The sequence below is a fragment of the Sparus aurata genome, chromosome 7 (genome assembly GCF_900880675.1).
Source record: "Sparus aurata chromosome 7, fSpaAur1.1, whole genome shotgun sequence".
Lineage (NCBI taxonomy): Eukaryota > Metazoa > Chordata > Actinopteri > Spariformes > Sparidae > Sparus > Sparus aurata.
The window spans coordinates 10,675,588-10,703,257 of NC_044193.1; the positions used below are offsets into that span (position 1 = coordinate 10,675,588).

Genomic DNA, 27,670 nt, shown 5'->3' on the forward strand with positions numbered 1-27,670 from the left:
TTTGAATAAAGCATGCCCACTCTAGCAAGGGGTCCCTGTTCCCAGCCTTCTTATCTCTCACAATGTCACTGTCCAGATTTCCTTGGACAACACGCCCCCTGGGGAAATCACACTCAAGCAGATGTGCCTTTTCAACAGCAGACGGTCACTGCGGGAGCATTTTGTGCTCTTTTGTGTTTAATATTGAGCTGCGAGTGTATTCAGTGACATTAACCTACATACAATTTGATCCATGAGGCGTCCATCCTATCAGTCAAAACAGAAACATCCACAGCAGATCTCAGCAAAACTGCACAAAGGATTTTTGGGTCATGCATGGAATTCCTTTTCCTTTGGAGAGAAAAACCAGGAGGAAGGCGAGGAAAAGAAAATCCTTCTCCAGCTGGCTTACCACACCATCCTCAGCATGACAGGTGTCAGTAAAGACGCTCCACGAGGGATATACACTTCCTTAATTATATACTCAGGGATCTACCCATCCACAAACACAAGGATTAAAGGCCATGGCTGCCTCTTCAATACCCGAAGCCCTTTCTTCCAAAGATACTGCAGCTTCAGGAGACTGTCTGAAGTCAAGGAAGTGAACTTTGGTACAACTTTGCCACAGAAGAGCTCCAGCAATCAGATATAAGAAAAAGGAAAACATCCTGTCAAAGCTGCCGACACTCATCTCAACCTCAACAGCCTGCTGTCGTCTGGGCTTTATGATTTCTAAGACATCTTGTGCTGGTGCTGGATGGTGGGTGACATGTTAGGATTTGGATTATTGAGACGGGAAGAACCCGGGGCGAGCTTGTCACTTCGGTGCTATATTTGGTCGGACAGCAGGAGACTCACAGAGAGACGGTCTAGTCTGATCAGGCTTGACAGTTTGCTCTCCCACAACGTCCACTCTTCCAGACAACTCGGCTTGATGTGCACAGATGAGCGTGCACAAGCAAACTGACACCCGGCCAGCGAGCGCATGTGCGGAGTCGGCACACAGAGGATGATGCAGAGTGACATCTCATGGGAAATCAGTGAACACAAACAGAGGAGTGTTTACAGCGACACCTCTTAAGTGTTTACGGGCAGAAGCAGGACACAAAAGGACGAAATGGGCCCAGAATTTAGAGAGCATCATAAAAATAGAAGATAGGAGACAGATCGCATCAAACAATTTGGAAAAAATAGCAATGTCATTCAGCGGCATCAAAAGAGCAGGTTTAAGAACGCCACGGAGCAAAACAATACACACACACACACACACACACACACACACACACACCTACACACACACACACACTGTGCGAGCCAAAACTAACACATAAGGAAAAGTATCTTCAGATTGTGAAGAAGATGGGATTATTGCAGACTGTCCCTGCACTGCGCTGAATAATACATTGTTTCTGGTGTGGTTTTCCACCAATTAGCTGTCATAAAATCACAAAAAGACATTCTTCTTCCTCATCGAAACGTCAGTAAGTTTACGTATTCGATACAAGACAAATCGTTTCAAGTTTCCACCTTCTCACCTTTGCTAGCTGCATATTAGACGATATGATTGGCTCAAAACTAGTAGCATAAAACCTTCCCTCTACAACAGATGAGTGTGAAGATCGCCTTCAATTTATAAACCCTGCACAAGAAACACTGCATCAAATGTCAAATGTGAGCTGAGGAGTTTACAAGATACATACTTTGGAAGAAACGCAACAGTGTGATGGCTGACAGAAAAAAGTCCCATTAATAACTGCATTTAAAGCTGGGGTTATTAAGACTGTAGAAACCAACAAGAGTGATCTAAATGTTAAAAGCATCCACCCTCTTCTGTCAGGCTCACCTCCAGAGCTCCTCCAAAACACATGAACACACACCAACTGCCCCCGTACTGCTGGCTGGTTATCAAATATAACAAAAATACTTTGAGAATAAGTCAGCGACCGGAGCTCTAGAGCAAAGGCTAATATCCTGACTGATATCAAGTTCTCACATGTCTAACCTGAATTGTTCCATGCTAGCAAAAGTAGCACCAGCAGTTGATTTCAAAATGCAGAGTTGTCCATCATGAGTCAAGTTGTCTGACGCTAAGATTTAAGACTGGACAGGAAGTAATACAAGCGACAACTCGCCACAGTAATCCATCATGCTCCAGGGACAGCGAGGCGGCTGGATGTATGTTCGTATGTCTGTAGGAGAGACAGACAGAGAGAGGCTCTTACACAACATCTCGGTATAGCCATTATCCACACTAACGCTCCTCTCCCATTTCCTCCCATCAGGGAGCTTAGCAAGACTGGATTACAACCAATTACAGGCCTCCCCTGGAGAGAGCGGAGACAGGGCCTCGAAGATCATCTCTTCATTGCGTGTGACCCACAATGACCAGATGTAAGATGGTCATTTCACATTTAATCAAAAAACAAAGACTGGGAGGATCAAAAGTGAACAATTACAGACACTAAAGATGTCAAACTGATTCTGTGTTTTTGCTAACTGAGTCCACATACAGTGGTCTGAGGAAAGTATCAGAGTGAGATGATGAAACTGTGTGTACTATATGACAAAAAACAATCGAGTTTCAGAGGCTCAGAGAGTCTAGCGCCAGCATATTTATCTGCCATGCCTCCAGTCTATGAACCAGGATGGTCTCACAGGTCCTTTGAGTCTTTAGGTTTAGTGAGGCATCTTTTAGTATTTATGCTCCAAGATGCTGCAACTGAAAGCAGCAAAAAGTGTTGAGTAACTTAAACCATGGTTTCTCAAAGTGCGGTGCTGCCCTGGCACATGACATGAAATGTGTATACTGCATTCCAGTAATCCACCAATCCACTTCAATGTCCCACATTTAATTACACGGTGCACACTTAACAAGCATCTGTCAGGATAGAAACTTGTAAAAAGCGACTGCAAAGAAACAAGAATCGCGTCATCAGTGCTAGTCCTGTTAGCAGAGGTTAGCTATAACTGCAGTTAAATGTGGAAGTGAGATGAATACAATCACAAGAGAGGAAACACTGTATGGTTGAGAAGAAAAGGAAAAATGGATCGACTCTTTCTTTGTCTGACCTCAGAGGACAGACAACACACATGCGCTCAGACGCTAAAAAAGGTGTTAAAAATGTTATTGTAATCTTGTTTAAAAATGTTTTTTATTAGGGTTAGGGAATAGGAAATAATAATGATAATAACAGTGCCTAATAACCTTGTATCACTTTATCCGATCATTTCTCTCTAGTTGGAATAAACTGATTCATTCTGTGCAGGTACATGGAGGGTCTGTGGCCGATCTAACCTTTTGTCGGCGATCTCTGAAGATTTAAGGATTGCTGAACACCTCGTGTGGCGAAATGCTCGAAACAGCAAGGTGTTCAAACAAGGGTTTGAAAAAAGTTGAACAAAGCCAGAACTCACAAGCCAGTCCTGTGAAATATTGTTCACAAGACACGATGTGGCTCCATCTTGAAAATTGGATGAACAGGTGGAACAAGGAAAGAATTTTCTTAATAAAGTTGGGGAAAATGTGTTGTATTATTATATTTCCAGCAGATTAGATGCCACACAGCAGACAAAACCACTCTGCTCATGTCAAAAAAGTTACATTCTGATAAAAAATTCGCAAAATTCAAACGCACATCCTCTCAGACCACGTTATTCAGTATCCATGTAAACAGTTTAGTTGGGATCTCTAATCAGAACGATTTCAATGTTGTCCATATAACCACGCTGCTCTCTTTAATCTCCTTTAATTTATTTCATTTTCTATCTACTTTGTTCTGTCACATAATAATAATTTGTACCTCTCATGAGTGTCAGTCTCAAATTGTTTTCCTGTTTGCACTCCTGCTGTCTTTTTAACAGCACGTCAGTCACCCGAAAAGCACTTGGAGCTAAGCTAACCTGTATAAAGACTGAGCACGTTTGATTGACAGGTTGATACGGATCAAGTTTTGTATATTGCTGCCTTTTGTAAGGAAATCACAGCTTGGTTTCAGTCAATCATTTCATGAGCGTTGGCAAGAATGAATGCATGCATCCGTCAGGTAAATTGAATTCGTTTGTGCCATTTGATTGCGGAATCGTTCGGCTGTCATCAGAACTTCCTTAAAGGCAGGTTAAAAGGGAACTCACCAGAATTTCCTCGGCCTTCCGATTCGGAAAGGTGAGCACGGCATTTTGCTGGGTTGTGCTGTTACAGTCTTGCCGCCAGACGATTTAGTAGCTCGCTGTTCTGATTTCCAGTCACATCCTGTCCAACATTCAGTACCTGGAGGAAGATTCAGACTCTGGCTCTTCCAGATTGCAGAGGCTTTCTTTGACTTTTCGGCTGAAATCTAACTTTTGTCCTCAGGCTTTACAAAGTGAAGAATCCTTTCTAAAAGCAGCGGAAATATCTGATGCCACTTTCACTGATGCTTCAATCCTAGCGCCACAGGTTCTGTTGTTAAAAATTGGTCTGTCCTGCTGGGCATGAACACTGATGATTATGTAGTAAAACTCAAGTTGTATTAACACAGTGGGAAGGATCCTCCAGATTCATTAAGCAGCATTCATTCCTTGCATTGAAGAAGAGCCTGGAAAAGGACCAAGCGTGACTCTGCTAAACTCTAAATGTATTTTGTTTTGCAGACATCACACTTTACTGCTCTCCTCTGTCTCCTCCTGTCACGTCACCACATCCACTCACTTCCTTTCCTCCTTCTTCCACCTCTTCACACCCACAAATCTTTAATCTTCTGCGCTGCCTTGTATCCTCCTTTTAGATTCTCCTCTTCATCTCTACTTTGTGTCTCCAGTGTCTCTCCTCGTCTTCTTTACCGTGAGCTGCAGCTGTTCTGTTATAGTCTGCTGCAGTGGTATCCTGACTGGCAGACTGTAGTCTCTGCAAACAAGCTCAGCCACTGCTGAGTAATGCAGGCCTAGCCAGTAAGAAAGATCCTCCTGTATCTGTATTCCAGAGGGAAGGAGTGATGACACTGCGGCGAGGCACTGTTTAGCCTGCTGCAGTCAGACAGAGGGGGTTGAGGGCTCGACACTCGTGCCACCACACCTAAAGCGTTCGGAAACGGAGTGGTCCATCTGCAGTGGCAAGAGGTGTGCATGCTCAGCTCCCTGCCTGCCTTCACGTGCCACTCACAGCAGCACTCCAAACCTGCCAGCACTGCAGAGATGGCAGCACGGCTCGGCTTACTGTTTCCCCGCTGCTGCCCATCTGCTCTACCTTTTTACCGGCTCATTCATCTTCTTTTCACTCTACTCAGTGGACTGATTCACACATTAAAAAGGTAACAAGGACAGTCGGTGACATTGAAGACATCACTCAAAAGATCTATACGCTTTAAGAAATATAATCCAGCTGGCTTATTTACTAAAACGGAAAACTGAAAACATATTTAAAGATGACTGGAGAGCGTCTTGCAATTGGATCTCACCAACTGCTGCACACGTCAACATTGTCATGTTCTGACCCTTGACTACATTATTTCAGAGACCACACAACCATCTTTGACCTCAGCCTTCATTTTCATCTCAACTACATCTCTGTAAAGTTTCATGACTGCATCTTACACGGATGTGTTGCTAAACCCCTGGCAAAGTAGTGGGGTAGTTCCTGTCTGGTGTCTCCAGGACCACGCCCATCTTCGAACCCTGCCTTCATTTTGGTCTCAACTGCCTACCTGTACATTTTCGTGACTGCATCTGCACAGAATTTAACTTGAAACATTAAATGAACACAGACAAAGTCATTATGTCAAGTCATGTCCCGAGCCTTTAACTTCCAAATCCAAATGAAGTCTCAAGTAATTTATTTTCTGTCAGGTTACAAGTCATTAATATTGTGACATGACTCATAAGTCACAATGACTCAAGTCCACATCTCTGCAAGGGCGTAACCTGGGCCACTGTAGTCCACTATACAGTTAACGATATTAATACAATCATGACTGCACAAGTAAAACTATAGGTAGCTAACAGGTCGATATAATTTGTCGCATTCTGATCATACAGTAAACACTAACAACAACTATTATCTTTAAACAACAACAAATTGTGGGCTGTTTCTTAGCCATAGTTTATGGCACACAGAACATATCAGGCCCTGGGTTAAAGATTTTGTGACAATTTTGCACTAGAATCAGCGGCAGCCAGTTTCAACTGCAGGTGCTGATGGACAACAAAACCTATGGATGACACACACACACAGATTCATAGAGTACAAACCCGATAATGTCAACACCATCAATACCAAACACACTATGATTAATTTCGAGAACAACTCACCATAAGCTTCTTGCCTTGGCGAAGGTCTTGTCCACTCTAAAAAGAAAACAAAAAGGCAAAGGTTATATAAACAGCCCCATCAGACATTTTTACACGTTTGGTGTTCATCTACGTCAAATCACATCGAAAAATCGTCTGAAAATGGTCAAAAGCTGCTGAGGAAGTAACAACTTTAAAACAGCCAGGTGAAGTCAAGTAAATCCAATAACTACACATTCCAAATTTTCATATTAGCAGAAAGGCACGACAAATTGCAGTACAACAGCACCGGGTGGCATGTTACTGAAGCCTACACTCACTGATCGTCTCCTTGTCTTTCCCTTGTCTGCACTTGTGTCCACGGAACTGAGCGAGGTTGGTTATGCAGTGGGCTGTGTTACCCTGAAATAACTTCTGCCATCTGTTGAAGTGGCATTTCCAAGGATGAAAGGATGATTACTAGGCTTGTGTTTTCTGAGACAAAATGAAACTTGTCCTGGCTTGAATCCATACTAAGAGGCTCATTACTCACTGACAGTCAGGAATAAACCATCATCTGTCCTTAAGCCACAGTGGATAAACAGGTCTGAGCAGTAATCACTGGAAACAATAACCACATGATGCAGCTTTGGGAGCTCCTCAGAGGATGCACAGTGGGGTTTCTGCCAATAGATGGCGCTGTTTGTGCAGGAGAAATTTCTGTACATGAAAAAAAAACTAGGCTTCCTCTCTGCTCACCCGCTGTTTATCACGACAAATACGTCCATAAGGCCACCTGACACTATAAAAAGACAAATGCATTTTCTTTGCCTCTAAATGGAAAACATCACAATCATAAAAACTTTTCTGGCAACAACAAAGTAGATATTTGATACTAATAATGGATGCACTACAGCACAGTGAATGACTCATGCTGCTTGTCTGTCTCTTGTGATCGCTGGAGGAGGTGACACAGGGAAAAGGGAATGTTTAGTATGTCTCTCAGGCCTCCTGCAGCTGCTGCAGAGCCGTACACTGACCCCTCAGAAATTCTCAGGATGACACACCACCAAACAGCACAAAGTTAACACATAACCTTAACGTGCATTTACGTGGTTCTTTCCCCTTGCCGTCGGCTGCGTGTCCTAGCTACTTCCCTCAAGCCGTGTCTCCCAGTGGAGCCACCAGAGTTCAGACCTCTTACTCATCTTCCCCTGGACATGATTAGTTTGCATGACACAGCAGCACCCGAAGGATCAAACAAGCAATTCTGGAAAGAGAAGTGACTCTTGCTGAAACACAAATATGGGTAAAAACGAGACTAAGAGTCTACAGAGCGAGTTTGTCTGTGAGGATGTACTCAGGAGAAGTGGTTCTCTGAGCTGAATGTTAATGACCCGCTTACAATGACAACTATAAAGGATCAGTTTCATCCAGAAATCAAAAATACACACTTTTTCTGCTGTTGTGCTTATTATTCATCTAGCGTGCATCGACTCCTGTTTTGATTTAGATTTAAACATTATAGGTGCATTATGTAAGAATTGGTGGATTATCTTGAGTCCTCCAATTCTTATGTCATCCAGGTCCATTCTATTCAAAGAGAAGTCAGATATCTGTACGGCCGATATCCTGAAAATACGGCCCCTCACACCAAAACAATCGAGGTAAAAATATGTAATATAAATAAAAATATGTATTTTTGATTGTGGGACGAACTGTTCCTTTAGCATGCTGATGTGTAAAGGATACCTCCAGACGCAGATGGAGAGTCTGGTGAACATTTGCAGTCCACAAAACATTTGTGGAGCTTTACAGCAAAACAGTGTTTTGAACAACTGAGGTAGCTGGTGACTTCTTTTCAAAGCGTTAAATAACAACCCAAAAAATAACCCATAAGACATTGTTTACACCCTCAATGTGTGGTCGAGCTTGTGCACCCTCTTCAGTCAGGGTGTGGACTAATGCTTTTAGCTGACAGTGGAGACTTCGCCTTAAAAATGGTGTAAATAACATCTTTTCAAGTCAATTTGGGAACTCTCAGCTGCCACAGACTCAGATTACTGTAGCTGCATGGAGCCATTTAATGCATTATTATTTCTTGAGGTTGGCTAGTAGATGTGGACATTTTAAAAGTCCACATCTACTTCAGCTGTTTAGGAGAATGCTACAACACTGTTCTGCTGTGAAGCAAAGACACTTTGCCTGACTTTCCATCCGCATGATGGGGAGTAGATAATGACTGAGTTTCTAATTTTCTCAGGTAAAACGTTTACCGTCTTAGTATAGTGTGTTGACATGTAAATATTAACTAGTTAGCCTGAAGCACAAACTACAGGTGAGGCCGATGGGAGTGTCATTAGTTCGGCAGGTTCGGACAAATTAAAATTTGGACCCGATGATGGTGTAAGATAAAAAGTGAGAGGATCAAGCAAGCTGTCACAGTTCGTCCTGAGGAGGATATGACTGTTTATATTTTGTGCCTGTCATCCTTTTAGCTTTTGAAATATTTAAGATAAGGATAAGTGAAATCTTTCCCCTGCTGGTGTTGCAATAGAGGAAAAAATCAGACCTCCAGAGTTGTTTTGATTCATCATCTGAATACCATGGATACCAAACATCTTCACAGGATAACATGCGTATGGACTGATTATGACAGACAAAGCATCTCAAGAGTCTTGATGAGAGCATGGATAAAAATGTTTAACCGATGAGTCAGCCTACAAACGCAGCTCCTGTTTTCATTTCATTCATATATTCATCTGTGTTTCATCGATTACGAGAAATCCCCAAAGGGGTAACGATCGCAGCGAATGTAAAAAAAAAAAAAAGTTTGTACTTCTTCTTTTGCTGTGAGAAATTCTCCAAAGATAAATGAAAGTGCAACACTTCCTCCTTCTCGGAAACTGTGTTAGTGAGAGGAAACAGGCCCTGGGGGGTTTGTTTTTTCACTGTACTGTGGAGTCACGAATCAACAGACTTGTGTTGTTACAGTCGGTTGTCGCCTGATCCCCCTCAGTGCAGACAATCGCTCATCATTTCATTTCATCTCCATGCCACACATAATGCCGCTGAGATGGATTCTGTGCTGCTGTTTAATCTCAAATCTACCTCCAGTGTTGATTTCATTGCGCCTGACATGAGAGACACGTGTGTGCAGATAAATCAGAACCCCACCTTAAGTGGAATGCATACTGCTCCTTGGGAGAGAGCCAAAATACTTACGGACAGTCTGCTCTGCTCCTGTGAGGCTGAGTGTTGGGAGGTGTTTTCATACGTACTGCATCACTAAGAATAACATTTTCTAAACCTCATCCTGTGCTGCTCACCCATTCTCAAGTTTCATGGAATTCCCACAAAATGAAATCAACCAGGGTGTGTCTACATTATTGGATAAAGGCTCCAAACTGAAGCACCTAAACCAATACAGGATATATGCAATAAAATGTACCCTCAGTTACAAAGCAGAGCGCGACACCGAAGAGCTGAGACCTCCGATCAAGATAATGGGACAGAACAGAAATTGTATGTGAAATAATAATTAAGATATCATTATTCTTTAAATCATGTACCCAACAATCATTCATACCTTTTCTCATCAAGGAGGAACGAATCTGATCCCTGAGATTCACAGGAGAGACATTCCATGACGAAAAATCAAAGCATACCTGGACTCAGCAGGTCAGCGCACAGATAAAGACGGCGACGCAGAGCTGAGAACAGCGAGATGTGAATAAATCTCAGCCTTATCGGGAACACAGAGATTATTCTGTCCTTCTGTGAAAGAACAATGCTTGGTGTGTACATATGTAGACTATAACAAATTTGCCTGTGCTAATGCATTTGTGGGCTGTGAGTCATATTTGCACATTCAAATCTCGCAGTGAAAACAGCGCGTGTAGACTAGTTCTTTATTTAAAGCAGCTGCAAGAACTCTCGCTTTTGTGGATTCTGGCGGCTCCTGTGGACAAGAGAGGTATGAGCACCACCGCCTCCTGTCATACAGATCATCAGAATCAGCACATTCATTTCTATTGAGGTATCTTAATCGTAGCTATGTATGACTAAGATCTGTAATATGATGATGGTGAAACACCTCTTAAGTTACTTTGTTCCTACACTGGACATTTTTTAAGTTGACTTTGGTTAAGTTGGTTTCCTCGATTATTTCCAAGTGAAGTTGCTTTTTCAGATTTTACAGTGTAGGTTGCATGTAATCCCACAACAATCAGATTTGGTTGTAAGGAAATAGTAATTGTGTTGTATTAAAGCTAAAGTCTTGATTCCACCGGGCACATCTTTGTTATCTCTCGTGTACAATTTACATATCAAAACTGGAGCACCATGTCTGCCTGATATTGCTGACTTGCTCAGATTGTGTTTATTTTGTCATTTTTCCTTGATTTTTATGCTTCTACCATGGCCGAGTAGGCTACGCAGATAAATATTTTCTCTGCGTAAGTGCGGCATGTATTAATCAATATTTTTACTTACATCTCAAGTCTGCACGGGGAACTTTTCGGTAACACTTTCTATGAAGCCCACTCTTATAACGCATTATGATGCAATCATAATACAGTTATAAACCATTATAAGCAGTCATTGGATGCCACCAGAATGTCCTCACTTTACTTAAATCATCCAATGACCGCTTATAATGGTTTATAACTACTGTTTAAGCATTATACACTCTCATATGGCTATTATTTAACATCACACTTATAATGAATTATAATCACGTTATAAAGTATAATAAGAGTGATTATAATGCGTTCATGAGAGATTAGTTATACTACTTTATGATACATTAAGGTGGTCAAACCCTTATAAAACATTATAAAAAAACCATTATAATCTGTTTATAATTATTATTACAACACATCATGGACATGTATAAGTAATTATAACACCAATTATAAATCATTATAACCTCATTATAACCGTATTATGATCGCATCATAATGCGTTATAAGAGTGGGCTTCATAGAAAGTGTTACCAAATTTTCTTTTCAGTGAGCTGTTCCTGTGTCTTACTTCCTGCTTGGCTCGATGTGCTGTGTGCAACTTCTTGCTACTTCTACACACCTCAAAAAAAGACCACTCTGATGCTCTGATCAAGACACAGACGTGCCTGGGGGTAAATCTATCAACATTTCCTATCAATGTTATGTCTTTATAATAATAAGCCAACAGCAAGATATAGCTTGGTAGCAAGCCAAGAAATGACAAAAGTTCTTGTTGCCATACCGCCAGATTACAGAGCAGCTTCTCACCTCAGGCTACGAGAGCTCCCAGTTCATCCTCAGCACTCCGCCATAAAAATAGTTTGAATCTTATGACTGACTATTTTGCAGAGAGTCAAACGCAGTCATAGGCATTGAGAATTAATGGCCTCATTTGCTCATGTAGGTCAAATAGAGGCACCAGCATTGGAAACAATCAGACTGTTTCTTTCCTGGTTAAATACTCCTCGTAGTACGCTTCAAACGAGACGAGACAAACCAGCGCATTTAGGAATGCAATCAAGCTGGAGGCCAAATACTGGAAAATTGTTTTTCATGCTTCCTCTACACTCTGAGCAAGGTATCAACCATGGGATGGATTCAAACATCAGCAAGGGATAAGAGGGCTCAATGCAGGTCCTAGAAACCCTGTAGGCTAACACGGTGTCAGCAGCCGTGACAATTAGTTCATTAAACTTAATCTGACTTTGAGCACAGCTTTTAAATTCTTAATTTCTTCGCTGCTAAACTTTTTTAAAAGAGTATCCTTTGTGGTACAGTATATACGTGAAGTCAGCAACACTGCTCGTGGCAAGTAGGTCAGCAGACAGGGCTGAGGACTCAGTCTGGAGGAAATCCAGCTTAAAGCAGACAAGTTTGTTGTTCAGGCACCCATCTGCTGCAGTAACATGTCCCTGCAGTGATAATTCTATATCTGAAATATAAGACGCACTCTAAATTTAGGATTACTCAGATGGAGACAAAAAACATCTCTGACCAAATTATCTTAACAGGTCTGTGAAGGCGTCTGAACCACCACACCAGCCGTTCAGTACAGCTCTTCAGTATTTAACTTTCCAGATGCTTTCCAGATAGCGGTCAGTGTTACAACCAGCTTTGGGATTAAGACTCCGACCAATAAAGAATGCACCCTTGATTTAAATTTTGCACACACTTTGCAATAGTTTTAAGCTAGAAAAATAGCCATTATTATAGAATTAAAGCTTCCATTAGGTTCAACTGTGGTCCTCTGTGTGGCTGTACTGGAGCATATTCGTGCTTTAAGCTAAATGAGTCAACGTCATCATACTGACGATGGTGCTGTTAAGTTAACATTATTGGTGTAATTTGCCCAAATTCAAAGGTAGCGCCAAAACAATAGGAGGCAGCATAACCGCTTGCTGCTGCTCACTACACTCTATGCTGTGATCTTTTGGCTGTAGTGACTAGCTGCCATTAGCAAGTAGTTCAGTTAGCCGTGTTGAAAGTTTATTGTTAATCTATTTGTCAAGATATTTCATTAAAAGCTCAAACCTGCTTGTTTTTAACTAGAGGGAAACTCGGGGAATTAATCCTCTGGTTACCACAAATGTTTTTTTCTGAATGAGCTCTTTCTCACATTAACACCTACAGTAAACACATATTCTAGTATCTGACTCTGCAGTTCACCATTCACTATGCTTCAGCACAGAATCTGGATTCTGTCAAAAATAGACACACTGAGAGACACAAAAGGCCTTCAGCAAAGCTGAACAATATCTTTATATTGAAAGGCTCTGGGCATAAGAAAAAACTGGCAAACAATACTGAACACGACCAGATCTAGACTGTATACTGTATCTGCATCCAGCATGGCTGCTGTATCTGCACCCAGCATGTACTGAATGAGCCTTTTGACAGAGAAATGAGCGTAAAGTGGTTGAATGTGCTCATTTAGCTCCAGTACAGTTGGATACAGTGTTTATGAAAACACACACAACACGCACTGGTACAACAGCTATGCTGAGTGCTGGCACTGCAATATCAACTGTATCACATCCACCCAACAGAAAAACACATGACATGTTTTCTGTTGTCAGTGTCATCATTTTGTGTTTTATCACATAGACTCACGCAGTTTGAATAAATCAGTTTAGTGTTATTTTAATGTTACTTTCTCATGTCAACACTGACAAAACACAACAGTGTTATTTTGACACATAATGATGATACTTGCATGACTATATTAAGATACTAAAGATGGTCCTTGGACATCTCAGTAAAGTCACTAGGGGTGGCAGAACAAATCAAGTCTCCGATGCATTGTGATTCTCACTCTCACTTGTGGTGGAAGTAGCAATTTAACCAGAGCTCCAGACTAACTTTTTCTCAATCGTAACACTGATGCTTCCTTCTAAGAATGAACGAAGCACCAGAACAAAACTCAGGAGAACCACCTTAATCATCATGCAGCACAACACATTCATATTTTTCTAGCTTCACTGTATTTTTATCAAAGTCAGCAAGTTGTCACACAGTGAGATACACAAGATCGTGTAGAAATCCTAATTTGGATGCATCAAGACTCATCGATAATACAGTATATAATGTATATGGATATAATTGCATTGAAATCCTCTGAATCAGAATCATATTGAATCATGAGGTGCTTCGAGATTCCCACCTTTAAACTCACAGTGGCCATTATTTTCAAAATGCATGTGAGTTCACATTTTTAACAGTTTTGTCTGGAGTGTGTGTGGGAGTTTTTAAATTTTCACTCATTGTTACCTGAGTTAAACCTTAACCTTTTGTTTCATTTCTAATAATACATGTTGATTATATCTACATCTTTTTCAGAGCACGTTCCAAAAAAACCCCCCAAAACAGATATAATTCAAACACAGTAATGATATACATTAAAAGCTAATACAATTACTTGTAACCCCTAGTTGACCCGATCATGGGGTGTGAAATGAAAGTCTAACCAGTCGAGTAAGAATCACACTTTGTACAGAAGAGTATACCAGTTTGAAAAGGTGTGTCTGGAATTGTTAACATGGCCTATTTAGGTTGGTGACTCACTGTGACCTGCTTGTCTCATGAAATCTGAAGTAAGACATAAACATTTCTGATAAATTAGTTGTAAAGATGAAGCCACAGGTGGAGTGGTTCGGTGAAGAAAAGCCGGTGATAAGTAAAAACTAAACACAGACTCCCTCTAAGTACATGTTACTGCTATCTGGTTATACTATTCCAGTGCAGGGGGTCATATGATCAATATCTCAATAAACTGTGAGCCGTTTGTCGCTCTCTTCATGACATTATTTTGACATAAAAACTACATCTTTTATTGGCAAAGAGGAAGTAACAAATCTGTTTGGAGCAGACCGATCAGGATTTATGGGGCCAAAGAGTGACAAAGTAAGAAAAATCCCTCCTGTGGTTCTTATCAGAGCAGAAGTAAGAGAACAAGCACGGCCCCACGAGCATTAGATAATTAACCGCAGCTTACCTAAAGCATTCCCACCCTATTCATCTCCCTGGATGGCTTGGCAGTGTGAATATGGATGTGAATGTCAAAGTAAATATGGAAGGTGGATCCACTGAGTAGGCAATGAAGAGCACTCTGGTAGCCTCACATCTTCTGTTTGTTTTGCCTCTGCCCTTGGAAAGGTACTTGAATGACCTCCTGATCTCAAGTAGCCCTGCCTCACGGTCTAATCATCTTTTGTCATGCAAACATTTGCTTTTGTCAAACAGAAAGACTCTGTGCAGCCTTCCCGTTTGTCCCTGGTTCAATATTCAATGCAGGAAGCTTTAGACACTGGGAATTAAAAAAATCATTCAGGGATAGAAGCCTCTTCCTTTTCTGTGTCAGGCAGCAGTGCATGGCAAAAATGTTATTTCATTTTGACAATGCTACACAAACACTTCGAAATGCGGCCCCCCCGGGGGATACAATCAAATGCTAATCTTGAACATCATCATCATAATAAGAGAGTGTTATCAAGAAACGAGTACTCTGTTTAACACTGCATAAACACCTTTTCCGCAACGGTTCTCTTGTCGTGTTTACTTGAAGCAATGACATTTTGAAATCAGCTGACCAGAGAATTCCATCTACGATTCAGGCCTGCTCAGATTGCAAAACAATGTGGGTCTTTCCACTCGGCTGTTCTTGAACAGGACGGACATGCATTCCTCCCATCTTTCTGTAAGTCACGACAACATACAACATTATTGTTCGTGTTTGCCAGAAGGCCACGGAGGTAACTAAGAGAGCATTCAGTTTAAAAGAGACAAATCATAGCTCTGTGTTTATCTAATGATTTAATAGTTTATAAGTAGAGCATCAGAAAATACATATCATACCTACAGTTTGTCTCATACAACAGGCATTTAAGACATTTAAGTCAACAAACTTAGCCTCAAAAAGTGAAAAGAACACGTAGAGGCGTGTCAGTAAAGGGATATGAAAGCTCAGTGATGCAACATATCTGCTGCCAAATTACAGTATCAAGTAAAAAAGGCTGTAGTAACAAAACAAAAGGGCCAGAACCTAACAAAAGAAATGAAACTAAAACCTAATACATAAGAATTCAAATGAAGTGGCAGCTCCATTAATATCTGATGCCAAAATGACAAGCTTCCTTTAAGAAAGACCGAACGGAACAGAGGGGGCTGCGCTCCCTTCGGTGAATGCCAACGGGATGCCGAGTGGGCAGAGTGTATTACAGCTCACCTGCTGATGTGAGCAATCAAACTGACCTATTGAAAATGTCAATCGGAATGACATTCAGGGATGCCGCAAAACAGGAAAGCAAGTAGTTTGTTTTATGTAGAGAGCTGCTGCACTACACGGATGAAATACACAAGGGGTGATCGATCCTAAACATGGTGGTTCATTTGCTGCAGTAATACCTGTTCAACAGGTGCAGACACCAAAGCGTTTGATAGCGCTTTATTTCAAGCTGACCTAACTTCTATGATAACAACAAGTTCTCAGCTTTGCTTCTCGTGTCCAAAGTGTGTTTTTCTAGTGCAGCATTATCTTCACCTCATTGTGGTGCGCCAAGCTGGCACCCTAAAGACAACAACTATCAACAAAGATCCTGATAAGAACTTTGATAAGCAACAGAAAAGGGAGATAAAGGCTCTGTATTTGAATTTTTTTATTTAACAGAACAAAAGCGAACGAGGGAACTGCCGCCTTGAATGGACTATGGACAACTTTTATTGAACTTATCATTCTAAAGTAGATATTGATTGCACAGTGTAATGGCTGTGCAAAAAGACACCACCCCTGTATAAATGGCTACGTTCACCGAGCCAGATTTTTCCAATTACAGCAAACAAAGGAAGAATAAGAGGCATTGTTTTTCCAGGTTGCTGCCCCCAGGTATTGGTGGAGCAACTGCACTGCAAAAGAGTGAGAACCCCCGCTGATGGCAGAGGCAAAGAAGGTGAAGATGGAGCCTGATAGAATCAAGAGTGAGCAGACAGGCATTCACTCGATGGAGGACTATGTTCCCTTGTTGATGTGTGTCCCCTCTTATCCAAACTGGCATTCTTTCCACAAGATCAGTTAGTAACAAAACCTGCATACCTGTTATTACATCCAGGTGTTTTACTCTGCCTTTTCATAGCACTGAGATCAGGGTTTCTTGGTCAAATTGGGATTCTTACAGTTGTTTTTCGGTTTGGACAGTAGCCATGTTGCTAATGTTGTCTATGCGACAGTGGCGCCATAAGTAATACCACAGGGAAATGGAAGGAGGGGTAGAAAGTGGAAAAGACCTCTATTTTGCTTTAACTGGTGTAACCAACAAATCCAAAAGCTAACGCCACATGCTGAAAGATATCCACAAATTGTCAGGGAAGTGATCCAGGTGAAGTAATCCGAGCAGTAACATCCAAATTACATGATGAATCCATGGCTTGTTGCTCATAAAGACAGCTTGAACTTGAATGCCCGCTCAAATTGGCTCTCTGGAAGTCCGCTGCATTCAGCCAGCTATGAACAATGCTACCGCAACTACATCGATTAAACTATATCGATTAAACTCTGCTTCCCACATCATTTGTCGCGAATTATGTCGTTTTTTTGCGGAAGCCTCTTAAAAAAACAGGGTAACTGCTGTAGGGACAGTGAAGCAGAAGTGTAACCATCACAGTGACTGCCCATAATGCATCTGTATTAGCGTCTATGGCTCCACCTGGCCGACAGCCCACACACACACTGACAACAATTATAGCCACTGTGCCAAAATTGCCACACAGCCAAGCCTGGCTGTAACTACTGCCTGAGCTGGTTGTTAGCTAATGGTATATTTGCAGCCTCTCTTGACGCCTTCAACACATGCACACCCAAAAATATTGTTCCACACAAAACTTAGCCTGAAGTGGAGTCTGGCGTGCTGTTGCAATGGAGCACCTGTTCACCTTTTGTCCAATTAAAAAGCTCTTTGCTGACTGTGCGTCTCCTGCTCAGTATCCTGTAAAGTCTGAAGTGAGCCACATAAAAACACTGGGGACATGAGTGCCTACGGACAACATGGGGGATACAGCGCTTAACTGAGGAGCACGCATTTTTTAAGCAGACGTGTACTTCTGCAGCTCTGTCAGCGCCTCAGTAATTCTTTCCTGTTACCTACACCCTACCTACTTTTCTCTGTTGATTTTGTCACGTTATCTTGTTTACGCATCTACATCTGATACCTCGCCATTACTGTACAACATGTAACCATTAATGAGTCACCATCAAGCACCAACAGCAGCATTACCGGGTCCAATTCATGTCAGACAGCCAGAATGAAGACTACTGAGACATTTTACGACAAAAGCCGGTCCTAATACGATGGCATTCCTGCGCAAATGGCACAAACATGCAGGCACAAACACAGCCACAGAATCTGCACTGTCATCAAACAGGGAGACAGACACAGACAAAAAAATACCCCCAATCACACAAATGAGAGCTGTGTGTTGTGACGAGCTTCGACTGATTAAGATATTCGTTCTTACCCTCCATAGGCTCCAAAAGTAAAACTCCTCTTTCTCTGCGGCATGCCGGCTAATGGATAGCAGTGAGTCAGTCAACTCAGAGCTGAATGGAGCCAGCACTTGTGTCACTTACGCTGACTGAGCATGTGTGTGCGTGTATGTGTGTGAATGTGTGTGTTTGTATGCTTTGCCTGCCGTCTGAGTTCCACTCCCGCAGCCTCGGCTAACGTGCCCTGCCTCTTCCTTGCTCACACGCCTCCTTGACAAACGGGGGGGGGGGGAGACGGCAAGAGGATGAGGGAAGGGAGGAAAGGGGGGAGGGGGCTGGAGTGAGGGCTGCTGACCATGCCAGTCTCCCAGGGAACCAGGAGTGTGGTGGCAGCCTTTCACACAAACAGGCAACATCCTCTCACTCATACGTCGCAAATTACAGAGGACGATGTGGCAGGTGGTTTTTCATTTGAAACAGGCTTCCTGAAAACACACAACACTGACACAATTGAAAATAATACAAAAAAATGGCTTTGGGCAAAACGGAGAGGAGTTCTTGGCATTGGGACAATGCTTAGAACAAGTCTTGCAACGCTATGTTCTAGTGGAAGACAGCTGGTCAAACAAGCTGTAGACATCAGACCGACAGTCGTCACAAATGTCCCAATCACAGAGCCTCGCAGGTAAACACCTGCATACTGTGGGTGACGACCTCGAAACAAGTTTCTAATCTGTTCATTCATCTCCGTCCTAATTCTTCCTTTTGTGAGCCCGTCACCTCTGGTATGTGCACTAAAAGGAGAGTTAAGTTTGTGCAGAGTTATCCTGCGCTATACCATCAGCTGCATTGATGGAAACTGAGTAAATATCTGGACAAAGAAAGCATCCTTCAGCAGGCTGTTGATAAACTGGCAGCATTGACAACAATGCATTAATGCTGCCATGGATTATTGAATAAAGAAGGATTGCAGTCTAGCGCGTTAGCCTGCTCTCTGATGGACTTCCAAAGCATTTGCAATATGCTGGATGAAACCTGTTTTCATGGTCAGTGTCGGGTAGGCGAGAGTCAGCTTTGTTAGAAGGGAAAAGCAACGTTTTTTGGTCAGTTTTATCCTAAATCATGAAGTAAATCTTCCCAATGCAAGACCACTTTCTCCCCAAGGGCCGATGAAGTCGGTATGATAACCCATCACATTAACTGAAAAGCACTCATAGTAACTGAGCAGACAAGCACTTAATTAATCAATGTGCCTACCAAACGAGCACAATCATGCTGATAGACGATTACATCACCTCTCCAAAATTGCATCACCCCTTTCCTCTGAGACTGCAATTTTCTAAAAACCATTTCACCACTGCATCGCAGTCCTTGGCTGACTTTGTTGGTAATAAACCTCCCCTTGTCTCTTGCCTAACACAGACATTTGGCTTCATTGATTGTGGCTAAAATTGATTAGATTGGCATTATTGGGCACTGTTTTTAACCATGCTGGTGGCTTGGCTCTAGGGATGCCACTGACGGTCTGTCAGTCTGTTCACCTTTTGATCCAGTCTGAAAAATCTAACTGACTTGGCGATCCCTTTCGTTTCCTCCACTGAAATTTAAAGAAAGGACATTCATCCTCTGAACACTGTAAGCGGCAATGTGCGCAAGGAAACGCAAGCTTTTCTCAGTAAGTAGTACTGTTAAGAGTTACTTTATTATGTCGCAATAAGCTTATTTTAGAGTCGATCTACTGTATATGGAAGTTTTTGTGATGAGGACCGGCTACTACAGAGCTGGAGTTTGCCTTCATCTGTCCTGACCAAATGTTAAAGAGTCAACCTAATATACATCTGACAACACATCTTGGGCATGATGTTATTATTGTCTATTTTACATTAAATATAAAAAGAAAATACAATATGAACTTCATGCTATATTGGAGAGGACTCAAAACCATTGACTGAGACCATTAACTTCCTGGGAAACGGTTTACTGAGGTAATAAATCAAGTGAGAAAAAAGGTAATTTTCTCATAAGCTTACATACAATCTGACCAGTGATGTCACCCCCTGCTGGCCCATAGAAATAATGTACATTTAGGACACTTCCACTTCAACAAATGCAGATTTAAGACACTTCCACTTTCACTTGTCAGACCCAGTACAGCACACATGCACCAATAAATAATGCCACAATCTAACACGGCTACTTACCTAAGTAAGTAAATTGCACTTGACAATTGTTCATGAGTGTGTATCACATATCAAAAACACATATATCTTGTCCAACATGGGAATAAATCTTTAACCAAACCATCAGCTCAATGGCTTTTACACAGCTGACACAATCAGAAACCATTATCTTGATCCCAGCAAACAGACAGCTACTCAGCTTTGGCGCAGCCACAGCCCAACTTTTATTTAAGTGCCACTCTATTGATTCAGCGCATCAGTCTTGGTGCTACCTTCAGCCCTGTCTGCTTTCCTGACAATTCAATTAACTAAAGCAGCTGTGGCGTGTGCGAGGCATCTGAATGGGTGCAGCCCAGACAGAGGCCTTTAATCACATCACCTCAGGAACACAGCACAGTCCTCTGAGCAAGCTTTGGCTCCTGTTTTGTCTTAAAGGAAGGAGACGGGCAGGAAGACTTCTAAAGAGCACAAAAGAAATGGAGTTCCCTTCCCGATATCCATGTCGTCATCAGACTAACAGAAAACTACTGAAAGACAAACAAAACGCCAACCCAAACAAAACATAGATTGTTCATGGCTCCTGTTATTATGCATGGCTTAACAATTCCCACCAATCAGGAAAAAAAAAACAGCATCATAATTCAACCATAATCACAAAATCCCCATTAAATGTTATTATTGCTACACGTGAACAAATGCGTGACATCTTCTTCGACATGAGTCTTTGAGTGGGTATCTGTCATCCCATAAACTCAATAATTAATTTTCGATGAGGAGAGGCCAGCAGCGGTAGCAGCAGGGCAGAGCCGGTGTGTGATACAGGAGGAGTGTATGGAGCCGAGGCAGGAAATTTGCTGTCGTGGGATAAATGACAGTCATCCCCGTCTAAAGATATGCAGACGCTGATTAAACAGGCAAGTTGTGTGAAAGCCTTTGTTGAAGAGGTGCATCGCAATTCATCATATGGGTGCTTTTAAAAAGGAATCTGATTTTCTTTGTGTGGGAGTTTAATGTGTTTGAGGCTGGACAAACATCATAAATCAACTCCGCTACAAAACAAACGCGAGGTACAGCCCTGCTGGCTTACCAGAAAAACAATAATACAACTTTAAGCTCTGTGTTTATTCTCATTAATATTTTGATTGTCTCTGTAATGTTAGAGTCTCTGAGTTGATTCAAAGCAGGGCAATGAATAGAACAGGCAAGAATAAAACGATCTTATTTATTTATCTCTTTTAAAGCAAGGAGCACTTTCTCTGCAGAGGAAAATAAAAGCCAATGAGCTGGGACAGCAAAAGAGTGAAAATGTTAGTTCTTCACCTGAATTTGTAGCATCCCTTTATTATTTTGCAATACATGTGTATTCATCTGCATTAGTAAGTGCTTGGCTTGTAGCTGATGTAAAAATAAAAGAAACTCCCCTGGTGGTTTGAAGTTATTTTGGAGGTTTTCTATTTGCTCCTGCATGCCAATAAAGCAACAAAAATCTATCTTCCTGGAGGAAGAGAGTTGATAGTCTCCTACCAAGATCATCAAATACTGATGTCAGAGTCAGACGCTGATCCAAGGCATTCGTTTTTTTTTTGTCGACTTGGGATGAGACTACTTTTCTCCATGAAGTTCACTAGATCATTAGATATTTACTAAAACTTTGGTTTATGGTTGTTTTTATGTGGTTTTGATTGAACTGAATTCAACCAGAGCATTGCACAGTGTTGTCACAAGATGAAATTGAAAGATTCAAAGTTTCAGCATATCTGTGATTTGCAGAATCGTTCACTCTCAATATTTATTCTGGTGATTGGGATGCACGGTGCGTCTGCTGTTCAGGGGGGCTAATTTGCTGCTGATTCGTAATAAAAAGGGAGCAATATTTTTTAGCATTTGTTTTGGTTAAATAGGTCCCTCTGCAGAATTCTTGCTGCTGCTTGGATTCAGTGAGAGTTCCCTCAAACAGTTTCTCCCAAATCTGACGGTATAACAAAAAGCTGTAAATGGTTAATTCTGCCATGAACTATATTCTATGTATGTTCTTCCAAACTCACACACTGCTAGGGAAAATAAGACCTAATTTTTAAAGACATATGGCGCGTGGAGTTGATGAAGCATTTCCTGGCATTTCGAGAGCTAGTGAACAGCCCCTTAAAGACTTAAGGGAGTTAATCATTCCACAATATTTATACTGTATCGTCATGAACACACTGCCTATGGCCCGTGTGTATATTCTAAATATTTTCCAGATACTTGACTGAACAAGGAGGACACATACACTCGGATATTTGGACAGGGTGAGTTTGCAGAGGAAGGGGTGCCATACAAATATTTGAAGGGAGTGAATATTCAAAGGGCAATTGTGCTTTGAAGCGTGAGGAAATAAGCCGGGCCTTATCTCTGCCAGCATTTCATTTTCATTACACCTTTCAAAATTCAGTGGCTGACTGAGCGTAATAGTGCTCGACTGAAGCCACGGCAGACGTAATTATTTAAGGCTGTGGCTATTTGTTAGTTTTGGACGGTTCAAAGTGCCTCACATTGAACAGAGGACGGTCTTTGACTTCACAGGACTTTATTGTCACTTCAAAGGAATAGAAAGGACATTTGAGATTAGGTTTTTTTGTAATGCAGCCCTCCTTCTCACTTCTTCTTCAGTTTTAGCAGCCCGTACATCAGTTTCGCATCCTCTGCCGGATTCGTAGGCACTTGGAGGCTCGACTTCTCAAGCAGAAAAATATCCCGGCTGAAAATACCACAGTTGAAAAGAAGTTACAGTACTGCTTGTTGACCGTCTGACTGGGAGGAATGGAGCGAGCCCACTGATCCGTCCTCCTCCCAATGAGGTCACGTGGCCCTCGGGCCCCTGGGAGCCTCCACAAACAGCTTGAAGCAGACACTGTCCTCTTTCATGGCTTCTCATTAGAGGGCCAGGATATTGTGGCAGACACGTCAAAAGAAAAAGAGGTGCTGTTGCATTGCGCTTGAATCGAACGACCCCTATCCCACTTAACGCTCCGCTCTGTTTTGGTTTGAACGCGACAGTCAGTTCTATTCATTGTTCCTACTTTTTTCACTTCACTGGTGAGAGAGTGGTCACATTAAGTGAGTTACAAGAGAGTGATTATTCGTGTTTTTCACCGTCTTAAAACCACTAAAGGCTCACCAATAACTTAATAATAAATGGGACTTAGTAAGGATTCCTTGTTGTATCAGCCTCAAATCCAATGAACCACAGCAGGTCATCTTCTTCAGACAATTATGATCTGATTCAGGATGAGAAACAGCTACAGGGACATGTTGCTCATTGATCTTTGTTGCAGAGAAAGATCCATTTCGGTTATAATGGATCCTCAGTGCCAGGCTATCTCTCTCCACTGTTTCCCGGGCAGTGATGGATGGTTCTCTGCAACTAAGGAGGACTTTGTCTTCATGCCAGGTGATCAATAGATGACTCGCCACACCAGAGACGGGCTCAACTTTAAATCCCTCGACAGGGGGAGAAAGGCCAGAAAGCCAGAGGGTAACTTTTAATCCCTTTACTTCCAACTCCTGGTTTGCTAGCTTTTTTATTTCCACAGACTGTTATTGCAGTATCGACTGATTCAGTGTTCGCTGTTTTTAGATTCCAGAAACGGTTGCTCTGGAAAGTCAATAGAAAAGTTGGTTAAGAAAAGTGGGTGCTCTCATATTGTGTGTGTCTTTAAATGTTGTAAGGGGTAAGTCTACGTGTGTGTGCATTTATTACCGAGTTGTGAGTGATGGTCAAGAAAGACAAATAGTGCAGAGTAACAGCACCCTCTCCTGGACACTGCGGTGTAAATCATACAATACTTGTTATTAGGGATAAAATAAAAGTATTTTTTAATTCTTATATAATCTGGTACTGTAGAGTATTTCTTTGGTCTTAAAGGTTGTGCTCGGATTTACGTTTTCAAAGCAATACATGTTACGTTACTATTGCTGGCAGATGGAGTGTGTTAACGTCATTGAACATGCTTATTTCCTATTATTGAACGTACATTTTCGCTCCTTCCATGCATCGTTTCAGCGATTTTGCAAACCACCAAGACAAGACTGCAAAATCTATGCTAATCTTTCAAAAGACACTTTAAAGTTTACACATTTTACACATTAGAAGTGTGCTTACAAGTCTTGTGTAGTAACACCACGCATGTGAAAAGAGTTGTATAAAGGCCTTTTGTGCAGAGGTGGGAAGTACAAAATGCTGGTATTTGACATCCTGGAACTGAGACTCAACAATCATCTACCTTTCTGGTGCGTTTACGAACAGCTTGGATAAATCACACTGATTCTCCCTCTAAGTTTAACGGTCTTTACAGTTTAATTATATTAATATGGCGTGAGGTTGAGTTAGCTTTGCACAGAAATGGTCGGTAAAAATGTCTTATACTTATACTGATTACATTTTAGAGCCTGTACTTTTTTACTTTTACTTGAGAAAAGAAGTGGAATCAATACTTCTACTGAGTCTCTGTCACACAAGTATCAGTGCGTCTACTTGAGTAAAGAATATGCGCACTTTTGCAACCCCTGCTTTTGTGGCTCCAGAGGAAGCTGCATGTACTTTTAAGTTGATAAATCACGCCCACTGGTGTCACTCAGTGGCTAAATTGCACTATGGGTAGTGTTGGAAAAGCAGTCCTTCAGTCTAACATTGCTCTCCTTTAACACTGATCGATTAAGTAGATAAAAAAAGCCACCAAGTCAAAACAAACCTAAATCATATTGTTAACATCTGTTCTTTAATGCTCGTGTCTGCTGTCAGGTTCTTCTGTTTGTCATCAGCCAGATATACTGTCAACCTATTGGAGAGGAGAGTATGTGTGGGGTCAGAGCCTCTGCAGGGGAACAGCAGATGTCTCCCAAAAATAGAGGCAAAGGTCCGCATGTGTCACCCAGAAAAACAGTAGACTGTGGTGACACTGAGGGCAGAAGTGTTGAGTCAGGAAATGTGCTCGGTGTCCTGCGATGGAGACAACCTTAGCAGCAAGCAAATCCCTATCTGGAATGCCGGCGTACATTAAAAGTTACATTGCAAGTCATCATGTTGGTTTAAAAGCAATGTTTCTAGAGAAAAACAGATTGTGTGGAGTCCCCCCCCCCCCCCCCCTATCTATTTTCTATCTCCCTGTGATACGCCTCAGTGGTGCGGGGAGGAAACAATATTAATCGTCACAGGAACATCGCAAAGTGTTTGTCGTTTATGTTAATTTCACACTTAATTGAGAATAACCTTCTCACAGTCATCCTGAACAAATGCTTCCAGATGGTGACTGAAAGCTAAATTGTACAGTTCCCTTACCACAGAACGCCTGAAGTCCTATATGATATTGGCTTGTTCTTACGATGGAGTGCTCCTCCGCCGATAGAAAACTGGAGGTAATAATAGCAATACACTACATTTAGGGAATCAAAGCATGAAACCTGAAGCCAGAGCCCTCTTTTGTATGATGATTACTTTAATCCACTTTGGTTTGAAGCCATAAATCACTTTCTCTGTTTAAAGGAGAGCACTTTGGTCCCTGATGAAAGGCTGAACTTTAATACTAAAGTAATCCAGTCCCAGCATCTTTGAATATTGGCCTGCTGTCTGTATTGTTTACATTTATTATTACACCATCGTTCATGTTTCCATTTGCAGCAAGAGAGCGTATTTTTGTTATCTTCTTGCTTTGAACAAGGAGTGAATCAAAGACTAAACAGAATAAGTGAGGAGGATAAATCAGAAGTCAGCTATCGAATCAATCATGTTCATACAAACCCCAGACTGCAGCAACACAGCGGCACAGTATGCCAACTGTCAAAGCACTCAGCTACAGGCCCTGCATTTTAAAATGCAGTCATTAAATACTAATTAGTTTTATCTAAATGCTTCCTCTGGTTTCAAACCATAAAATAGAGTTACAATGTTATTATACCGTCCTAATTTAAAGAGATTACTGTGGGGCTAATTTAGCTCTATGTCGTAAAAAAAACTGTGAATGGCACTCAGTAGAGTGCAAACCTTCGCCAAGGCCCAACACTCATGATCTCAGCTGCAGATTGGTGTCAGTTGCAGGTTTCTATCCTCATTTGTTACCATATAGCAGCTGAAAAGGGGGCTACCCTCTATAAAAACATCATTTTATCCTGGCAACTGTGCTTTAAATTACTTCTTTTTTTTTCACATATGGTTGTTTTTCAGGATCAGTGTTTCAGTTATCTCAACAAAACACAATGTGTGGGATGGACTTTTCATACAAGCTGTTGAGTCCTCAGAGAAATAATAAAGGCCAAAAGCAAAGAGCCGGTGACTCTACACCTATGACAAGATACTTCTCTGAATGTTAATCAGGTTGACAACAAAGAGTGTGGGTGAGGGGGAGGACCGAGTAAATTAAAAAAAAAAAAAAAAGAGCCAGTGTTATGCCTATAGGCTCCAGTAAGGCATTGAGATTACTGAATGGGCAACAGTACAAAGGCAACTTGTGATGAAAATCAAGGAGAAACATGGAAGCCTCACAGATACAGAGGCAGGGAGTGGGTGACTCATTCAAAGCCCATCAAAGAGACAGTACACTTTCGCTCTAATAAGCTGTTTGCAGTGGTCCAGCTGACATCCTCCTCTGAGCTGAGGATGCACACAAATGCAGACTGCATATGAATTATTCAACAGGGAGGAAAATGATGCATCCAATTTCTATAAAAAGACCTTTAAGTATCAACACAAGGCTTTAAATGTTGTTTGTTTTGTTGTGCCTGCAGAAGTGCCGGGACAGCTCTATAATTAATGCATCGCACAAGATACACGGTGACTTTTAATATAGGAGAAGAGGGGGGTAAATGTATGATTAAAAGCATAATAATGAGCAGGATCTCATTAGAAATATCCCCGCTGTACAATCACATAAACCATTCTCTCTTCCCATCAGTCAGGTTTTTCCGGCTTCACCATCACACAACACGCCTTCATTTAATGCAGCTTCTCACCCTGTTAATTACAGCACTCGCTTGTATTACAGACATCACAGACAGGGCTGTAATTTACAAAGCGGGTGTAATAACATATTAGACAGCAAACTAAAGCATGAGAGGGCGAGAGTGCAGGAGAGAGGAGGAAACTGCGCCGGTGGCGCATCTTCGCAGACGCACATGTTTGACGCGGTGCCAAAGGGGCATCCTACATGTATGATGATGAAAGCGTGGGGTGTCTCAGGAGGAGCCAATGGCCTCGCATAAACCAGCATATAAATAATCCATGTGAAATCTGGCAAAGCTCGCGTGGAAACTGGCTGGGTGAA

At 41.7% G+C, this 27,670-nt stretch overlaps 1 protein-coding gene across 12 annotated transcripts in view; it reads right to left on the bottom strand.

Annotated features, from left to right (window-relative positions):
• rap1gapa (RAP1 GTPase activating protein a) overlaps positions 1-27,670 on the bottom strand; it is a 64,916-nt gene that overhangs the window by 32,167 nt on the left and 5,079 nt on the right. For 4 of the 12 annotated variants that reach the window (XM_030422437.1, XM_030422450.1, XM_030422441.1 and 1 more), the window contains exons 1-2: positions 18,228-18,453; positions 6,262-6,297 (exon numbers count right to left, since the gene is read on the bottom strand). In XM_030422437.1, coding sequence (XP_030278297.1) covers positions 6,262-6,297; positions 18,228-18,271 — 80 coding nt within the window. In that variant the 5' untranslated portion in view covers positions 18,272-18,453. Of the gene's footprint in view, positions 1-4,110; positions 5,059-6,261; positions 6,298-6,560; positions 6,632-18,227; positions 18,455-27,670 lie in introns of those variants that run through there. The other 8 variants (XM_030422436.1, XM_030422447.1, XM_030422439.1 and 5 more) reach the window with 6 other exon arrangements.